The following is an 18,058-nucleotide window of genomic DNA, read 5'->3' on the forward strand; positions in this document are numbered from 1 at the left end:
ACTACCATACATAGTAACATTACTTCTACTTTCAAATAATTGTAATATTACCACTTTTAATATTATATACCATATATTATTGTAGATACATCAGATATTCATATCTCTTAAATTTAGTTATATGCACAATTAAACCATCCCCCTATTCAAGCTTTCATGTTAATCAATTATCTCTCTCTTATCAACCTCCATCTCCACCGTCATTTTCTCTCTTTCTTCCTCCTCTCCAACATGGATTCCACCATTATACCTTTAATATTAAAATATAAAACAACACAATAATTTGAGGTTTGTGTTTACTTAATCATTTTCAAAGTCATGTATTCGTGATAGATTTCAATTTGTTTTGTCTTCTAGTTTTTAAAAGTTAAGTTAAAACTCACTTGATTTAGAGTTTTTTAGTTTTCTTTCATGGCAGTGATTCTCCAAATAAGAACTTTTATTTATTGTTGCTTGAAAATAGGTATGAAAATTACCACTGCAATTTTTGATATTTTCAACCGCTTAAATTTGAAAATAAAAAAAATGTAATAACTTTGACGAACAAAAGAGAAAAATAGTATACAATAATTGTGATAAACCTTTATGAGGAAGAAGATGAGAAAGGAACTTTTTGGATCGGATTGGAATTATTAATGTATCTGGCATATTATTATTACACCAAAAGGGAAACCCAAAAACTCTTAACTTAATTACCCTTTCTACATTGAACTTGAGATGAAGTTTATGTAACTTTGTCGATAAACTACTAAATTTGAGTGACTTTATGAATAAACTAGTCTAACTTGATTGACTTTTTTGATACAAAACAAACATAAGCGACTTTAGTAAAAAAATTGTTATAGTTGAGTGAACGTTTAAGTAATTCAGTTGAATCTCTATGCAGTTGAATTTCTTCTAATTTCTTCGAGAATCTGGTTCTACGACGGAGCTTGAGAGAAGACTTAGTGGCGAACGCATATCTTTCTTGCCACAATAACACATTTGGTGTAAATTCGTGGTTTCTATCATTTGTTAGAAGCCTCTTCTTCTTAGCTAGATCTTCCATAATTGGCATTAGTATATTAATAATAATGTGTGCTAGGGTCTATACTATATTTATAGAGAGTTTTTCCTTTTCTTTTCCTGCAAGGAAAAAGTAAGAAAATACAAATAAGAATTATTTTTTGTTTTTTTTCCTCTTGTTTTCATGTTTAAAACAAGTTAGGAATCCTTTTTTTTTTATGGAACTTGATAACACATAATTTTTCCAAGAGTTTGTTTCAAGTTTCTTCTAGGGTGACAATGGGATTCTTATAAGGTAACCAACTATATAATTACTAATAATAATAATAATCATAGAAAATGGTCAAATTTACCACTTTATTTTATTATATTACTCAAATATTATCAAATTTATCTCCAAATTAACAGTTCCCCTAATCTAGCAAAAATTACCCTACTAATAACTTTAGAATCTTAAGGTTGAACAGAAAAGGAACAGCAAAATCTACATGTTTATAGTTAAGATGGGCCAAAAGAAGGTGATGAGCCCAAATTATCCTAAGATGGGCCAAAAAAAGGTGAAGAGAGCCCAAATCATCCTAAGATGGGCCAAAAGGAGGTGAAGAGCCCAAACTATCTAGGGTTCTATAATTTCCACACTTTGTCCTTATAAATACACCAAATATTTATAAAATTAACATAAACGGCTAGGGTTAAAAAAATTGTCTTCTCTCCTATTAGCAGATTTCTGCCGCATCGATTAAATTTCAATTGCTTTTTTCTGTGTTTAGTGATATCTTCCTCAAATTCATCTATGGAGATTAACAAAGGAAAATTTTTGTTTTTTTTTTATGTGTGGTATCATTAAATTTGAATTCGAGCTTTGTTTTTTCGATTGCCTTTTCTATTTTATTTGTTTTGTGTTTTAATGCTATTTTGCTCAATTTTGTCTCTGATGATGATCAAATATATAACTTTCGTTCTTCCGAGATTAAATCATGCGGAAAAGTTATGGAGACCTGAACTGAAGAGACAAATTGAATTATTTTTTTTGTATACTATATTAATTTTTCTGTTTGTTTGAATTTGGCTGTTTTTTTATTGATAATAATATTTTTGAGTACTAAAATATTTTTTTGGTGGTTAAATTTGTTAAGATGGATCTTATTTTTGTCTTCTAATGATGATTATTAGTAACATTTACTGATATTTAATCATGTTGATAAAAAACTTTGGAGACCTGAACTGAAGAGTCACTAATAAGATCATTTTTCATATGATTTTCTGTATTTGTTTGGGAAATTGGGAGGGCAAATCCACAAAAATTTTAACGCGCAATTTTCATTTTCAATCCACCCTGCATTAAGTATATAAACATTTTCAATCCACATATAAAAATGTATGTAATTTCATTCTAGTTAATTGAAAAGATTTTCTAATCAATCCAAATATCTTTTGGATTTTAATGTCTATTTCTCTTTTTAAACAAATCTAAAAAAATATCAATAGCTTGATATTTAAAATGATTGTTCATAACTAAATGATAATCAATTACAGTAAAAATTTACACAAAATAAACCCAACGAAAATCTACAAAAATTGAACCTTTTAAATATGATAACAAACCAAACTTGCAAACATTGCATACCCAATAAAATAAGCTTAATTCATATAATTTTTAGGAAAAATTACTTAAATGCACAATTTATTTGATTACATTCTCTAAAACCTTCTATCATTTGAAAATATTACAAAAATTTCGTTCTCTCCTATTTTTTGGATACATCACTTTATGCAAAGTATCGGTCTGATTCATTGATGTATTGGGATGTAATATATCACTCTATGAGATGTCGGTCGGATACATCACTCTTGGGAGTGATGTATTCGTAACCAAGACGCGGTGTATTGAGATGTTGTCAATATGTTGGGGGATGTATTTGGAACCGGAACATAATGTTTCATGATATTTTTTGGGCTGTATCCAAAATCGCCAAATTTAAGAGATTTTGTAATTTAGAAAAGAGTAGAAATATGATGTAATTAGCTTTTTACACGATAAGATTTGTGTAAAACTTCCAACAATAGCTATTTGCAAAATTTCCTAAGAGAAAACTCCAAACATTTATGCTCTTAACAGGTTAGTGATTTTATGGGCCACTGTAAACTGGGCCAAAGTGATTTATAATCCAAAACATGAATGGACTTCTTTTGATTGATACAAACTCTCTTGAGTATATAGTCAAAAATCGAACAAATATAGTCTTTTTGGTGCTATTATTCAAATTTTGATCCCCTTAATATATATTTTGCAAGGATAGTTTCGTGGACGATACGTTTTTTTGCTCGAAAATGCCCTCCAACTAGTTAAATAGCTATATAACATTCTTCTTACGGGAGCTTACTTCATAACAAGGAAAAATGGATCAATTTCTCACTTGTTCGTTAAAAAACAATGACATTTAATACCTTTTTCTTCTTCTGATTTCTTATACATTAGGTTTAAATTATTATTTTTGAATAATAATATCATATACATTCTCAATGTAACTAATTTTACCATTTGATTCACACAATTAAATATTTATAATATATAATTCGAATGTACCAAGGCTAAATTTCAATTCCATAAACTTTAAATTCTGAATTGTTCGATCGGACTCATGTGCATTTTTTGCAGATTTTTACCTACGAAGTGCATAGAGATTTGGTTGTTAATTTGCCTTATTGGCGTGTGGTGAACGTGTGTCTTTTTTGTACTTTCATGTGAACTCTTTTTTGGACTTGCTTGGGTTGGTTTATTATTCTCATTTTTTTTCTTTATTTAAAGTGTGTTTGGACATTATTTTAAATTATAATTTCAAATTCAATTGATATAGATTAGAAGTTTATCTTATTTTTCACATTTACATGTTATTTCATTTTCTTTCAATTATCTTTTGATTATACTTTTTTGAATTGAAAACGATTTTTTTCAATACCACAAAAATAAAAATAAAATTTATATAGCTTCTATTTTTTGGGGACCTTACTAAATATATTATTATCGCTTTGAATTTAAAATCTCTCATTAAAGCTGAACCTATCCTATCCTCTAGTGGGTGAAGTGTTGTTTTCCAAAATGCAGTGATTATATTGAAAACGGAGAGCTACTGCCGATGTTGCATCTGCTGCAGCTTTAATTAAATTTGAATCATATATTATCGACTTTATTTAGAGTGGCGCTCTTAATAAAATTTTCTTCATATTTAAGGTTCTAATCGAAATCTCTGATTAAGGGTGAAACAATTTCTACCATTGCACTGCTATATATATATATATATATATATATTATAAATTTTAGTAATCACATAGTTTTAATATCAAATTATAATTTATCCCTATTTAGTTTGTAATTACATTAATCCCTGAAAATAAAACAAATCGGATACATAATATGTAACTCGGATACATTAAAAACTAGCTCAAATACATTATAAAATAAATTGGATACATAATATATAGCTCAGATATATTAAAAACTAATTCAAATACATTAAAAACTAGCTTGGATAGATTAAAAACTAGCTCGAATATATTATAAAATAGTTTAGAATTAAGAGAGAAATAAGGAATTTTAGAGATTTTTAGAAATAGAAGGGAATATTAGAAATAAGGAAAACATAAGAGGGGTGTATTTTAATAATTTTTTGTATATATTATGAACATTTTGGCATGCAATTAAGAACTTTATTTTCTGTCAATATACGGCAGTCACTAGTCATCCATCTTCTCTTCCGACTTCCGATGTTGGACAAAAAGTTACTTCATCCAACTTTGAAGAATCAAAGCATCTAGTTTCACTATATTTAGCGTTTAGATCAAATTAATAAATATATTAAAGATAAATTTTGAAAGTTTAATTTCTGAGTTTTGTATCATAACATTTTTATGTACGATATACTAGATAAATTAATTATATATATTAAATATATTTTAAGAAAGAAATAAAATATAATTAAAAATTGTTAAGTTGTCTAACTGTAAGCACAAGTACACAACTATAAGGAGGTCGTTTAGTTAATAACAAGTTATTCGAAGACAAATTATTTCATCATGTATATGAAATAAGTTATTTCATCACCAAAATATAAATAATTCAAAAATGATCTTAATATCTTCGATCAAACACGGAATAAAATGATCTCTATCATTACATTCAAAATGAGATCCATTTGCATTTGCTGCAGCTTTTTAGTCATGTGCATACATCTCACAGAGGAAAAGGTGTATGACAACTGATAAAGAGGAACCCTTCAAAAACTACATAGATTATAACTGAGTCCGGAGCCTAAAGGGCAAAAAAAATTGTCAAAAATTCTAAAAGGGCACATCACTTTTTATTCTAGCCAAAAGGGCAAAATCGCTGTGTCAATAGCGATTTTCCTCTGACAAAATGACGAAATAGCAGCGATTTCGTCTAAAAAAATTTTTTATTTTTTTTAATTAAAAATCGCTGCCACAGCAGCGATTTTGTTAAATTTTGTTTTTATTATTATTATTAAAAATCGCTGGCATTGTTAAAAATAAAAATAAAAAAATTTGCTGTGGCAGAGATTTTAAGTCAGAATTTTTTTTTTCCTTACACATCGCTGCAGGGGCAGCGTTTTTCATGCCGAGTGCTATTATTTTCATGCCTATTATTACTTATTAATAATATAAAAATGATAAACAAGACGACAGTATACTCAATAAAATTGTTGAAGCATGAGGAAAATTGAATTATATATCATAAATAATAATAAAAGAATATTAAATTAAAAGAAAAACTTTTTTATTTTTGTTTTGTCAGAAGCCCTTTTGGTTAAATTTTTTTTTGATGTGCCGTTTTAGTTTTTTTAAAGAAAAAGCAGCGATCTTTAATTAAAAAAAATTACAAAATCGCAGCGATTTTTATTTTTAATTATTTTTTTTATTTTTTATTTTTTTACAAAATCGCTGCTGTGGCAGCGATTTTTAATTAAAAAAAAATTTATAGACGAAATCGTTGCTATTTCGTCATTTTGTCAGAGGAAAATTGCTGCTTACGCAGCGATTTTGCCGTTTTGGCTAGAATAAAAAGTGATGTACCCTTTTGGAATTTTTGACAATTTTTTTTGCCCTTTAGGCTCCGGACTCGATTATAACTACTTATTCATTTTTAAAAAAATAAAACTTTCAAAATTTAGTTAATAAGTTATTTTTTATGAAAAAAATACTTTATAATTAAATTGAATTTTATGATGTTAATCACCTTCAAAATAAATATCGAACATTGTATTGTGAAATTATAAAGAAAAAAAGAAATATTTTTGTCAAAAAAATCGCCTATCAAAATTGATTTCACCTCTAGAACTTCGGAGAGATGCTAAATAATGAGGTATGACATACGCTTCAGAAGAAAGAAGAAAGGTTGAAGAAACTACATAATTGGACATACTTCATTCAGGGGTGGAGGCAGCATATACTTAGAGGTTCATTCAAACCCCCTCGACGGAAAATATTTACTCCCTTCGATTCTAAAAAAATGACCTCCTTTCTTTTTTAGTCTGTTTAAAAAAGAATGACCTCTTTCTCTTTTTGGTAACATTTTAATTTCAGTTTTTTACGTGGCATGTTTAAGGCCACAAGATTAAAGGGCAAATTTGTACATTTAACATAACTTTAATTTAGGACCACAAAATTCAAAAGTCTTTTTTATTTTCTTAAACTCCGTGTCAAGTCAAACTAGATCATTCTTTGTGAAACGGAGGGAGTACTATTTATGCATGGTTAAAATTATTTTTTAGGTATATACAATAGATGTTGAACCTCCTTCCACTAGTTCATGTGTTTACTTCTCATATTTTGAACCCCTTATTAAAAATTCTGGCTCCGCCATTGACTTCACTATCATATATATAATCATTATCTATTTTAAAAATATTATGTATCTCACGACTAATTAAGAATTTTCTATCATATATTGAGAAAAATATACTTAGATATATGTATTTTTGCTACCAGATATACACAAATGTAGTGAGAGGCGAGTAAAATGGGGAGAGACGCAAGCGAGATTCGTTATATATCTCATATATATTTAAATCCATTTAGATACAATTACACATAATTCAGAGATACATATATCCGAATATATTTAAATGCATTTAGATACAGTAAAATTAAATAGAATTTATAATATTACAAATTAAAATATATTAAGTAATTAACTTCTCAACTAATGAAATTTACTTAAATTTTCATCAAAACTAATAAGGGTTGGGTTGGGGGGTGGGTGATATGTATTATAAATGGGCGTGTGGTGGGCGTGTGGCTTTTTTCTGCCCCTTCCCAATCGTTTCTTGGGCTTTGTATTCCTCTCTATGTATGTTTATCTCTGGCACCTTTTGTCCTATTTTGCTTTGGAATTGCACATTTAACCGATTTCAAAGACTATTATTCTCCCAATTTCTAATTACTTTTCAATTTTTGAATTGACACATCTATTAAAAAAAATATATTAATTAATATAGTGAGTTTATCATTTTATCCCTATTAATTATAAAGTTAATGAATTAAAAGCTTAAAACTTTTAAGAAGTTCTACCTTATTCAAAGTAATTAATTGAGGATATAATAGATAAAAAAAAATTATCTTTTCTTGATTTGTCAAAATCGATAAGTAAATAGGGACAACTAAAAAAAAAAAGTGAACAAGTAACTAGGGACATAGGAAGTATTTAAGTAGTAAATGAATGTGATTTTTGCTAGGATGATTTTTATTGTATTAAAAGAATAATATATATGATTAAGGAAATAGTAAAAAAAGAATCATTTTATTGTATAACTTAACTAGGTGTGATTTGTGAAGTTTAAAAGAATAAATAAGAAATTAATTAAGAGTATAAATAAGATATCAAAGTATCTTTTGAATTTTATCATTTTAATAACATGATAGTATGTGTTTTACATAGCTTGTTAGAGTATTATCACTTAATTTTGGTTAATTAATTCACATTTTCTTCTCAAAATTATCACTAATTATTGCCAACCATCCTTTGTAGTTTGTAGGGTAAAACTATGGAGTATGAGCCTAATTTCAATTTCAAAAGCTAGTTTGTAAGGATAAAATTGGTAAAGTCCATATAAGAACACCGATGAAATTCAGAGACAATGCGAGGATTAAGAGTTTGGGGTTCTAAATTTTGATAATAACCGTCAATCAATTTTATTAGGGGTTTACAAATTAAAATACATAAATATTTAATTAATTTTCTAGTATAAATATAGAGTCTACGAAAAAGCTATTGGATTCATCTGAACTCATAAATCCCCACTTAGCTCCGCCTCTCCGATGAATCCATCTCACATGGATATAGTAGACTTAATATATAGAAACTATCCATAATAACGAATTTTCAAAATGAAACGATTTATCTAGGTGGATTTTGCTGACAAAATGGGGCTCGCCATGTATCAATTTTTATCATTTTACCAATACAGTTGATAAATTATTCTGATGTTTCAATTTATATGACTTTTTTCCTTTTTTAGTTAGTCTAGAAAGAATGATATATTTTTATATTTAATAATAATTTAAATTTTAAATATTAATTATATGTTTAATGAAATAATTTATAATTACAAAACATTAGTAACTTAATTTAAAGGGATAAGGGTTTGAAAAATATCTCAACTTTGGTCGAAATTGTTGTTACGATACCAAAATTTAATGAGGACTTATTACCCTCAGACTATTTAATACCGTATTTTAAACATATATAGCCCACGTGCACATAAAAAATAATGCATAATTATAAATAGTAATGTGTCCACGTGGGCACATATATACCTACACTATTAAATAGTTCAGGGGGTAAAAAATACACTATTAAATAGTTCAGGGGTAATATATCCTCCATAAAGTTTGATATCGTAATAGCAATTTCGACTAGAATTGAAGTATTTTTCAAATTCATATTCCTACTTTAAATGAAAAACTTTAATTTATTTTTTACTTTTTTTGTCATATCAAATTAGGTGAAATTTCACGGATATAAAGTTTGCCAATAGAGGAGGTGATAGCTAATTGATGGATGTGTGGCAGGTCAGTACTATGTACCTTTTTTTTCTTTTCTATTGTCTTTTTGTTAGTAGTAAGAATATCAATCATTTTATTTTTTTGAATATGAACAACTTTTTATCTCACTTTTTTTTTTTGGTCAATAATAATGCTGCGCATGATAATATAAGGACAAATCTAATAAATTTATATATTTTAATTATGTGTGATATTAAAATTTCAACTTACTTTTTTTTTTTTTTAGTTTGAGATTAATTATTTTAGGATTAGTTATTTTAAGATTATTATTTCATTTTTAATATGAGATAAAATAATAATATAATTCCCGAATTAGATTTTTTTTATCTCTATTCTAATCAAAATGGGAAAAAAATATTCTAATATTAATCTCGAGATTAATTAGTTATTTTCTATCCTAGTGTTGGCTAACAAAATTATTGAAAAATTATTAGAACTTTCAATTTGAGCTTTGAATATATATAAAAAAAAACAACTTTCACATATAGCAAACATAAAAAATCAAATTTGTATGTTATACCTATAGTTTGCATAATTGCGTTCCATAGCAAATTTTATGTTTGCTATGGAGCTTTTGATTTGTATAATTCGCTAGATACATCCAATTTTATACAAATTTTTCAGTTTTGTATAAATTCATTTATACATTGTAATTTGTATAATAAGATCTGTATTTGTAGATTTATGGGCATAATTATAAGTGTATAGAAAAATATATATGTATTTGTATTTATATTTGTATATACACTTTTCTCTCGGTTTATACAAACACAAACACATTTTACACCGAAATGTATAAAATGACTAATTGTATACCGAATCAGATGGCAAAAAAATAAAATGTTTAATGCAAATTACAAATAAAATAAACTATGACTATAACATTTAATTTGAATTAATATTTTGATATTTCATACAATTTTTCCTATAAAAATGTATCTGAAGAAGCTTTTGTCTTTTACATAAGTCTTACGTGCTACAAATTTAAATTAATTCAAATTTCAATACAAATACTCACAAACTATAAATGTATGGCAAATAAAAAAATTGTATCACTGCTCACAAACTATAAATGTACTTAATTATTTCGTTTGTCCCTAATGACTTGTCCACTTTTGAATTGACACACTTATTAAGAAAATAATAATTGACATTGTGAGTTTATCATTTTACCCCTATTAATAATGAAGTGAATGAATTAAAAACTTAAGATTTTCAAAAAGTTATACCTTTTTCAATGTAATTAATTGAGGGTATAATAGGTAAAAAAAAATTGTCCATTCTTGATTTGTCAAGATGGACAAGTAATTAGAAACAACTAAAAAAGGAAAAATGGACAAATAATTAAGGACGGAGGAGTACATTATAGTACTAGTAATATATAAAAAATGAGATTATATTAAGGAAAAACTAGTTTTGGATAATTAATATTGGCACGTATACGTAACCAGAATCATAGCTATTTATGAAAGAGAAAATCCAAAAGAAAAATATTTTTCCGTTTGACAAATGACAAGAGATATTCAAAGAATCAACCATGTTTGGAATCAAATTAATTAGTAGATTTTATACAAAAAAAAAAAAAACTTACTTATATTGGACGTTTAACCCAACTAATCTACTAATGTAATTTGTTATTTTCCTCTTTCACAAAAATAAATGTTGTTATTTTTTGGTGCTGACGCGTCACAAATTTGTTTTTCCTTTTATTATATATAGAATATAGATTTGAATTTAATATAATTATAAATATTTTATTTTAATTAATAATAAATATTATTTTCTTGGTGCTGTGAAGGGTGACAAGTAAGCGTCTCCTATTATATATAGATGTCGCTTCTATTATATATAGATAATAAATGTTGTTTGTAAATTTCTCTCCTATTATATATAGATAATAAATGTTGTTGATAGATGTCTCTTCTATTATTATATATATATAGATAATAATTTTTTTTTTGTGATGCTGACACGTGATATGTTTGCTTCAGTTATGGTATATATAAATATCTCTACTATTATATATATAGATTAATAATAAAATTTAGTTTTTTTATGGACACATGACAAATTTTGCCTCTCTGATTGTATATAAATGGAAACAAAAAAAAATAGGCTTAAGTCATTGACCGTCGCTTAAAGTTATTCGCATAATTCACTTAGACACCTCAACTAAGACTTGTACATATTGAACACTTAAATTGTTCAAAACATGTACCTATTAAACACAAAGCGTTGATATGACAAAAAATGTGTTTCGCACTTCTCTGAAGCGTGTGAAAAGATTCAAAATAGTGTCTTTTTTGAATTTTTTTTACATTTTTCTTTTTTTATTGACACTTAACATTATAATTAACTTAAAAACATTTTTCTTCTTTCATTTACACTTTTTTCAAAACAGAAAAGGATCCCACTCCCTACCTATCATTTTCTTCGTACTTTAGTTTGCAAAACTTTTTTCATTTTAGCTTCAACATTGTTTTTCTTTCTTTTTTATAAAAAAAAAGAATATTATTTCTTTCAAATATGAAGATAAATAAAAATCAACTATGAAGATTCAGATTTGAAAGAAGGTAAGACTTTCTTTCGTATGATTTATTCCAAATCTCATAAAAATAAGGAACAAATATGAAGAAGAAGAAAGAAGATAAATGATTTTTACATATAAAACAAGTAAGCCGCTATTTGTTTATCACAATTTTTGAACAAAGATTTTTACTCAAATTCATATATAAACCCATTAAATTTATCAAAAATGGTATTCAAAAATTTGAAAGAATTAATTTTTGAGCTATCAATTTCATTTTGTCATCGATGTAGAAATGAATAACCGCCGGCAAAATATTCTTTCTTCTTCACTCTTAGTATGAAAATGTATATATATATATTTTTAAAGTTAATCTTCAAGTTATTTGAAAAGAATTAGATTTTGTAATTTGAGAAAGAATGTGTTTTGGGAAGAAGACGAAGATGGAAGGGGGTTGGGTAGGGTGGGGTTGGGTTGGGTAGAATAGGTTGACATTTTCATTTTTTTCTTTTTATAATTTTTGGGGCCCAGTGCCACATGTTATTTTTTAATTAGTCGTTTTGTCACGTCATCGCAAGTGTATCACACACTCTTCATATATTTTGCTGATTATCAAAAAATGCCTAATAGGAACAATTTTTGAATTGGTAAAAGTGTTCAATAAGTACTAGTCTTAGTTAAAGTGTCTAAGTGAATTATGCGAATAACTTTAAGGGGTCGCTGATGACTTAAGCCAATAGTTGTATTTTAATCTTTATACATGAATTTTAAAATGTTATATCACATTAATTTTAAGTAATCCTTTTCAAAAAAAATAAATGTAAATTCTAGTTTTGAATTTAATAGAATTACAAATATTAATTAATAAAGAAACCAAAAGGTAATTATAAAAATGTTTAATAATATATAAGTTAGATTACAAAAAGACATGAAATCATGAATTTTATTATATTTAATTTGATATGAAATTTAAAAAATAAAGAAAGTTTTTTCAATTTATAATCCTAAATTACAGTTATGTCAAATACACCAAAATGTCAATTAAAATCAAAGAGGTGCAAGGAAAAAATCACTCTTTTTAAATATACTGAAAAGGAAAAAAAATAAGTTTTTTTATTTTTTTAAATGAAGAATGTATTAAGTTTGTTAAAGTAAAATATTAAATGTTGGATTTATATAGAAACGTCTTTTTCCCAGGAATCTCAGTTGCATTAGTTAAAAAAACGTCAGAATATTTTTGACAGATACTCAGAACTTTACCTGCTTCCATAAAACTCCAAATACAAAAATCATCTTCCATTTTCCCTATAAGAATACTAGACACAAACTCAAAAAAATAAATAACAGAAGAGAATTTTTTTTTCTTTTTTCTAAGATTATAATTTTGTTATAATAGAGAAATTGAGATGGCTGGTGAATCGGAGCAATCGTTATTGGATCAACACAAGGAAAAGCATTTCACCGCCGGCGAGATTGTCCGGGATATAATAATCGGAGTTTCAGATGGACTAACGGTGCCGTTTGCATTGGCGGCGGGTTTATCAGGGGCAAATGCGTCATCTTCGATTATTCTTACGGCTGGAATTGCTGAAGTTGCTGCTGGTGCTATTTCCATGGGACTTGGAGGGTATTTTTATTTTATTTTTTATTTACAAGCACTCGTATCGGAGTCAAAGTAAAAGTAGAGAGATTGTTTTCGATAAATCCTCACACAAGTAAAACATTTTAAAATTCGTAAACAATAAAATAGTACTAAGGTAAACCTGATATATATATTTTTTTTGTTATGAAATTTATTGTACTTTTGAATATGAGTTTAAAATTTAAAATTTACTTGAGTTGAGGTTTATCGGGAATAGTGACCGTATGCGTATATCTCACCCTTTCCAGACTCCATTCGTGTGATTACATTGAATGTGTGTGTCAAAAAAAGTATTTTTATCTCATTTACATATATTTGTATCGAAATTATCAGTGGCGGAGACACCTTTGTTCAAATCACTGAATAATTACATAGTGTAAATTGGTAAACTATTTTTTTATTCTTATTTATGTGTGTACTTTATATCGAGTCATTTTGGGTTCTTTTTGTGTGGTTGGTTATTCTGTTATAATCAGTGGCGGAGCCACCCTATCTTTAAGGGGGGTCATCCGACCCCCCTTCGGCGGAAAATTTTATTATTTTTACATGGTTAAAATATTTTTTTATGTATATATAGTAGATGTTGAACCCCCTTAGGCTATTTCGTGTGTCTATTTTTTCAGATTTTGAACCCCCTAATTAAAAATTCTGGCTCCGCCACTAGTTATAATTTGTCAATCCTTGGTGAAAATTCTGCCTCCGCCAATGATTCAAATTCTACCTGTGTGAACTCAACTATGTGTGTAAAGTACAGATTGAAGTTCATAAAATGTGAGAGTTGTGGTAGGTTAATCATGACTAATTTGTATTATAATGAATCTGTTAGGAGTAGTAATTATAATTAATCATTGATTTATTCGGTTTACAGTTATTTGGCTGCAAAGAGTGAGGCTGATCACTATATGAGAGAGCTGAAAAGGGAGGAAGAAGAGATCATCTCTGTACCAGATACAGGTATAACTTCTCAATTCTCATAACACGCGCATGATTTTATCCAAGCGGTGTCACGTCTTCATCACAATTGAGTTTGTATATACGAGTGTAGATTCAAGGTCATGGAGAGGTTTACTTTGTCTTATTTTTCAAGTGATATTGTATACATAAATATTTAACAAAAAAATTTAGTGAATCGATATGAGATGACACCACTTGAAGCAATGTGTGTCCCCGCCTGTCTATCACTGATTGATCGACGCTAGTGTTATGCTTTGTCGACTTCTTGTTTGTTGTTATTTCATTATTGTTTACAGTCCATTGAAAAGAAGAATCCCCTGTTCATACATTAAGGGTGGCATAGCTTTGTTAAAGCACATTTACATTTTTTGTGCTGATGGTGTGGAGACGAGGAAGAAAGCGTGGATATATATATATATATATGACATTTGTATTGAATTAGAGTGGTAACTAGTTTTATGAGGGAACTAGTACTTTCAAGAAATTAAAAAGTTATTTTGTCCTGGTTTTAAAATGTGCTAACTTGCAAATTTGGCAAAGTTTACTTGGTTTGACGAAGAGTTTGTGGTATCTTGGTATAAATTGCAGAAGCCGCGGAGATTGCAGAAATTTTGTCAGAGTATGGGATTCAGCCCCATGAATATTCACCGGTGGTGAATGCTTTGAGGAAGAACCCACAGGCATGGCTCGACTTTATGATGAAGTAAGTTTATCATAATCTCTCTTTTTCTCTGATGATGCATCTAAGTCGAGATTTTCTAATTATCATACTTTTATACTTGTTCTGTATATGCAATGTTCAACTCTGGTAAGCCAATTAAATAATTGGTTGAGAGTTGGAAAAAAGACGAGAAATGTATGCTAAAATTTTATGAATAGTTAGTTATTTTCAAGATGGTCAAATTTCGAGTTTTTAGATTCTTATTGCAGTATGTGGTACTGGTGAAGAAAATTCTGATAATTTCGGACGTACAAAAGAAGCCCTACCTGAACACTAGAGATTTTAATTTCTGCTGCCTTATAGCAAGTTTTTTTTGAAAAAATACTGGATTGAGACGGACTTAAATGGAGCGATATGAACAGTGATAATTTATGTCAATGGTAACTTGCTCGAGATTGAAGCATAGTTGTTGCAGTTCCATATGAGACTTGAGGGAAAAGAAGAGAGCATTTGAGTCCGACTTGGACCACAGAAGAAATCATGATTTTAGGAACCTTATCGCGATCTATACTTAATGGCAGGCCACTCAAAGTGGAGCAAACACTTTGAATACTTTCTTGCTTTTCTTTTATGGTCCCTCCATTTAATTTTGGTATTTAGCTGATCGACTACTCCCTTTCTGTCCCGTTCTTCAACTTTATTGAGTTAGTAGGATGCATAAGTATACTTTGTCTGGTTTATCCGATCAATCATAGCTAAAATGTGGTCTCTATGCAAGTTGTTGTAAATTTCAATCAGAAGGATCCTTAAGTTTGTTCAAGGACATTGTCACTGTCGATAAAAATTTCATCTTGCCATAATTGTGAATATGATGATATTACTTTGACCTTGGCTTCTAATGGCGCGGACCTAGCTATAATAAGAATTTTTTTGTTGAATGACAGATTTGAACTTGGTTTAGAGAAACCGGATCCAAGGAGAGCACTGCAGAGTGCATTTACCATCGCGATTGCTTACATCTTGGGAGGATTTGTTCCTCTGGTTCCATACATGCTCATTCCTATTGCAAGACAGGCTGTCGTCGCCTCTGTTGTGGTAACTATACTGGCCTTGCTAATCTTCGGCTTCGCCAAAGGCTACTTCACTGGAAACAGGCCATTTAGGAGTGCTTTCGAAACAGCACTTATTGGAGCAGTTGCATCTGCTGCTGCTTTTGGCTTGGCAAAGGCTGTTCAAGGCTAGGGAGTAGGGACCTTGACATTTCACGTTTCTTGTAATGTAGTTTTTGTTGTTTTCATCTTTTGACTATGTAGACCTCTGCTCTCTCACTAGTTTTGCTTTGTCTACCATGTTATGGTACATGTTGTGGCATTAATTTTGAATCGCGCTTTTTGTTAATGTGCATTTTGCTGTTTTCGTTGTTAAAAGTATATTTTAGCACATGATATTCCATGTTATTAGGGGTGGGCATGGTATCGTAGATACTGAATATCATATCAAAAATCAAATTTTTGATACTGCGGTTTTAGTATTATGGTATTTGGCGGTATGTGTTTTAAAAAAAAAATGATATTCAGTATTTATGAATATATACAATTTATAGATATTATTATAATACTAGCAAATATATAGAATAAAATTAGTACAAAACTAGAGTAATTATTTAGACGACGTTGAAACTTTGATTATTCTATCTTGATTGAAATGTCTTTTATGTGTAATTGATTAATGAAGAAAATTGCATACTTGTACTTTCTTTTGAATATTTCTACATGTGTAAGGTGTTAATTTGATACAATTGAGACGTTTCTCAAAAAGGTGAAGGCATAGCTCTATTATATAAGCATATGTGAGTTGAAGTCGAACAAACTATGACTACTGATTTAATCGTACTTTAAAATATAGATATCGAGCTTTAAAAATGTGATGCATTTTGAAGAACACTATCAAAAGGGGATAAAAGATGATAATATCACACCATTTTAAGAGTATTTTGAGCTAACTTAGCCCAACATTGATGAACGTGGCATTGTTCTTTGATAAATGCTATAATCTTTTAAATATCGTTCTAATTTTATTAGATTGTAATTGTTGTAAACCTTTGTATCGTTCTAATTTTATTAAATTGTAATGGTTGTAATCCTCGCATTTGAAATCATGTAGCCACACAACCGGTCATTTGCACTTTTGACCTTATTCTGTGTTGGTCTTTAATTTATGCTAGAAAAAGAAATGCATCATCGATAAATTATTTGGATAGTTTTTACATATCATTTCATATTATATTATATATTGTATTGCTTTGATGAATATGTTATTTAAATAGATTGATTTCCTGTTATTTCATAATACGCACTAGCAGTCTAAAGAATAAACTTCAATATTACAAACAAGATAGTAGGGTATAAGGTAGAGTCATTATAGAAATAATGAATAAATATCTCAAAAAATCACTCAAGTATGTGAAATTATTTGAGAAAGTCACTCAACTTTTTTTTGTGTCAATAAAGTCACTCAACTTATGAATTTCATTTTATAAAGTACTCAAGTCAAACTAATTTTCTAGAAAATCAATATAACCAAAAGATAAAATAAAATTTTTTTGCATAAACCACCCTCCAAGTAGTTTATAATATTTTACTTGTCTCTCTTATTTTATTTTTCTCATATTTATTTTCTTAACCTAATTATTATTAATATAAAAAATTATTATTTAACTAAGTTGCCCTTTATCATATATTATTTAATTTAATTGATTTTATAACATCTTTTTATTCAATTTACCAAAAAAAAAATCTAACTTCACAAAACAAATTATTTTTTTATCCATACAAACATGCACGTCACACTAAATAGGGATGACAATGAAGCGGGAATGGTTTGTAAGCTATGAGTAGTGATTACGGATTTAAGGCTATGCAGAGCGGGACGAGGTGGGGCAGGGACGGGATTATCAAATAAAACATAACGACAAGATGGAAAAAAGATAAAACAACGATGTAATCAGATCAAATCAATCGTTACATAAAACAACATTTCTCATTGTTACATAACAACACACAACACATTTTAGCATTACAATATAAAATATAATAATATTCAAGTAACAATCAAAACAACCATTGTATGTATAGTACCAAATTACCACAAAATACAATAGGTAACTCAACAAAATGAATACATTCAAATT

The 18,058-nt window shown here is 28.2% G+C and overlaps 1 protein-coding gene and 2 non-coding genes across 3 annotated transcripts; all 3 read left to right on the plus strand.

Moving 5' to 3' along the window:
* Positions 1-1,932: 1,932 nt before the first annotated feature.
* LOC125812124 (small nucleolar RNA Z159/U59) lies at positions 1,933-2,018 on the plus strand. The gene has a single exon (XR_007441969.1). It is a non-coding gene; the product is annotated as a small nucleolar RNA Z159/U59 (small nucleolar RNA).
* Positions 2,019-2,156: 138 nt separating this feature from the next.
* LOC125812125 (small nucleolar RNA Z159/U59) lies at positions 2,157-2,239 on the plus strand. Its single transcript, XR_007441970.1, has one exon. It is a non-coding gene; the product is annotated as a small nucleolar RNA Z159/U59 (small nucleolar RNA).
* A 10,666-nt stretch (positions 2,240-12,905) lies between these two features.
* LOC125812118 (vacuolar iron transporter 1) lies at positions 12,906-16,266 on the plus strand. Its single transcript, XM_049491611.1, has 4 exons — positions 12,906-13,238; positions 14,122-14,207; positions 14,796-14,910; positions 15,813-16,266. The coding sequence occupies exons 1-4, from the start codon at positions 13,018-13,020 to the stop codon at positions 16,108-16,110; spliced, it is 720 nt and encodes a 239-aa protein (XP_049347568.1). The 5' UTR covers positions 12,906-13,017; the 3' UTR covers positions 16,111-16,266.
* Positions 16,267-18,058: the final 1,792 nt, after the last annotated feature.

This window comes from Solanum verrucosum, unplaced genomic scaffold, assembly GCF_900185275.1.
Source record: "Solanum verrucosum unplaced genomic scaffold, falcon-dt-bn FXZP01000603.1, whole genome shotgun sequence".
Taxonomy (NCBI): domain Eukaryota; kingdom Viridiplantae; phylum Streptophyta; class Magnoliopsida; order Solanales; family Solanaceae; genus Solanum; species Solanum verrucosum.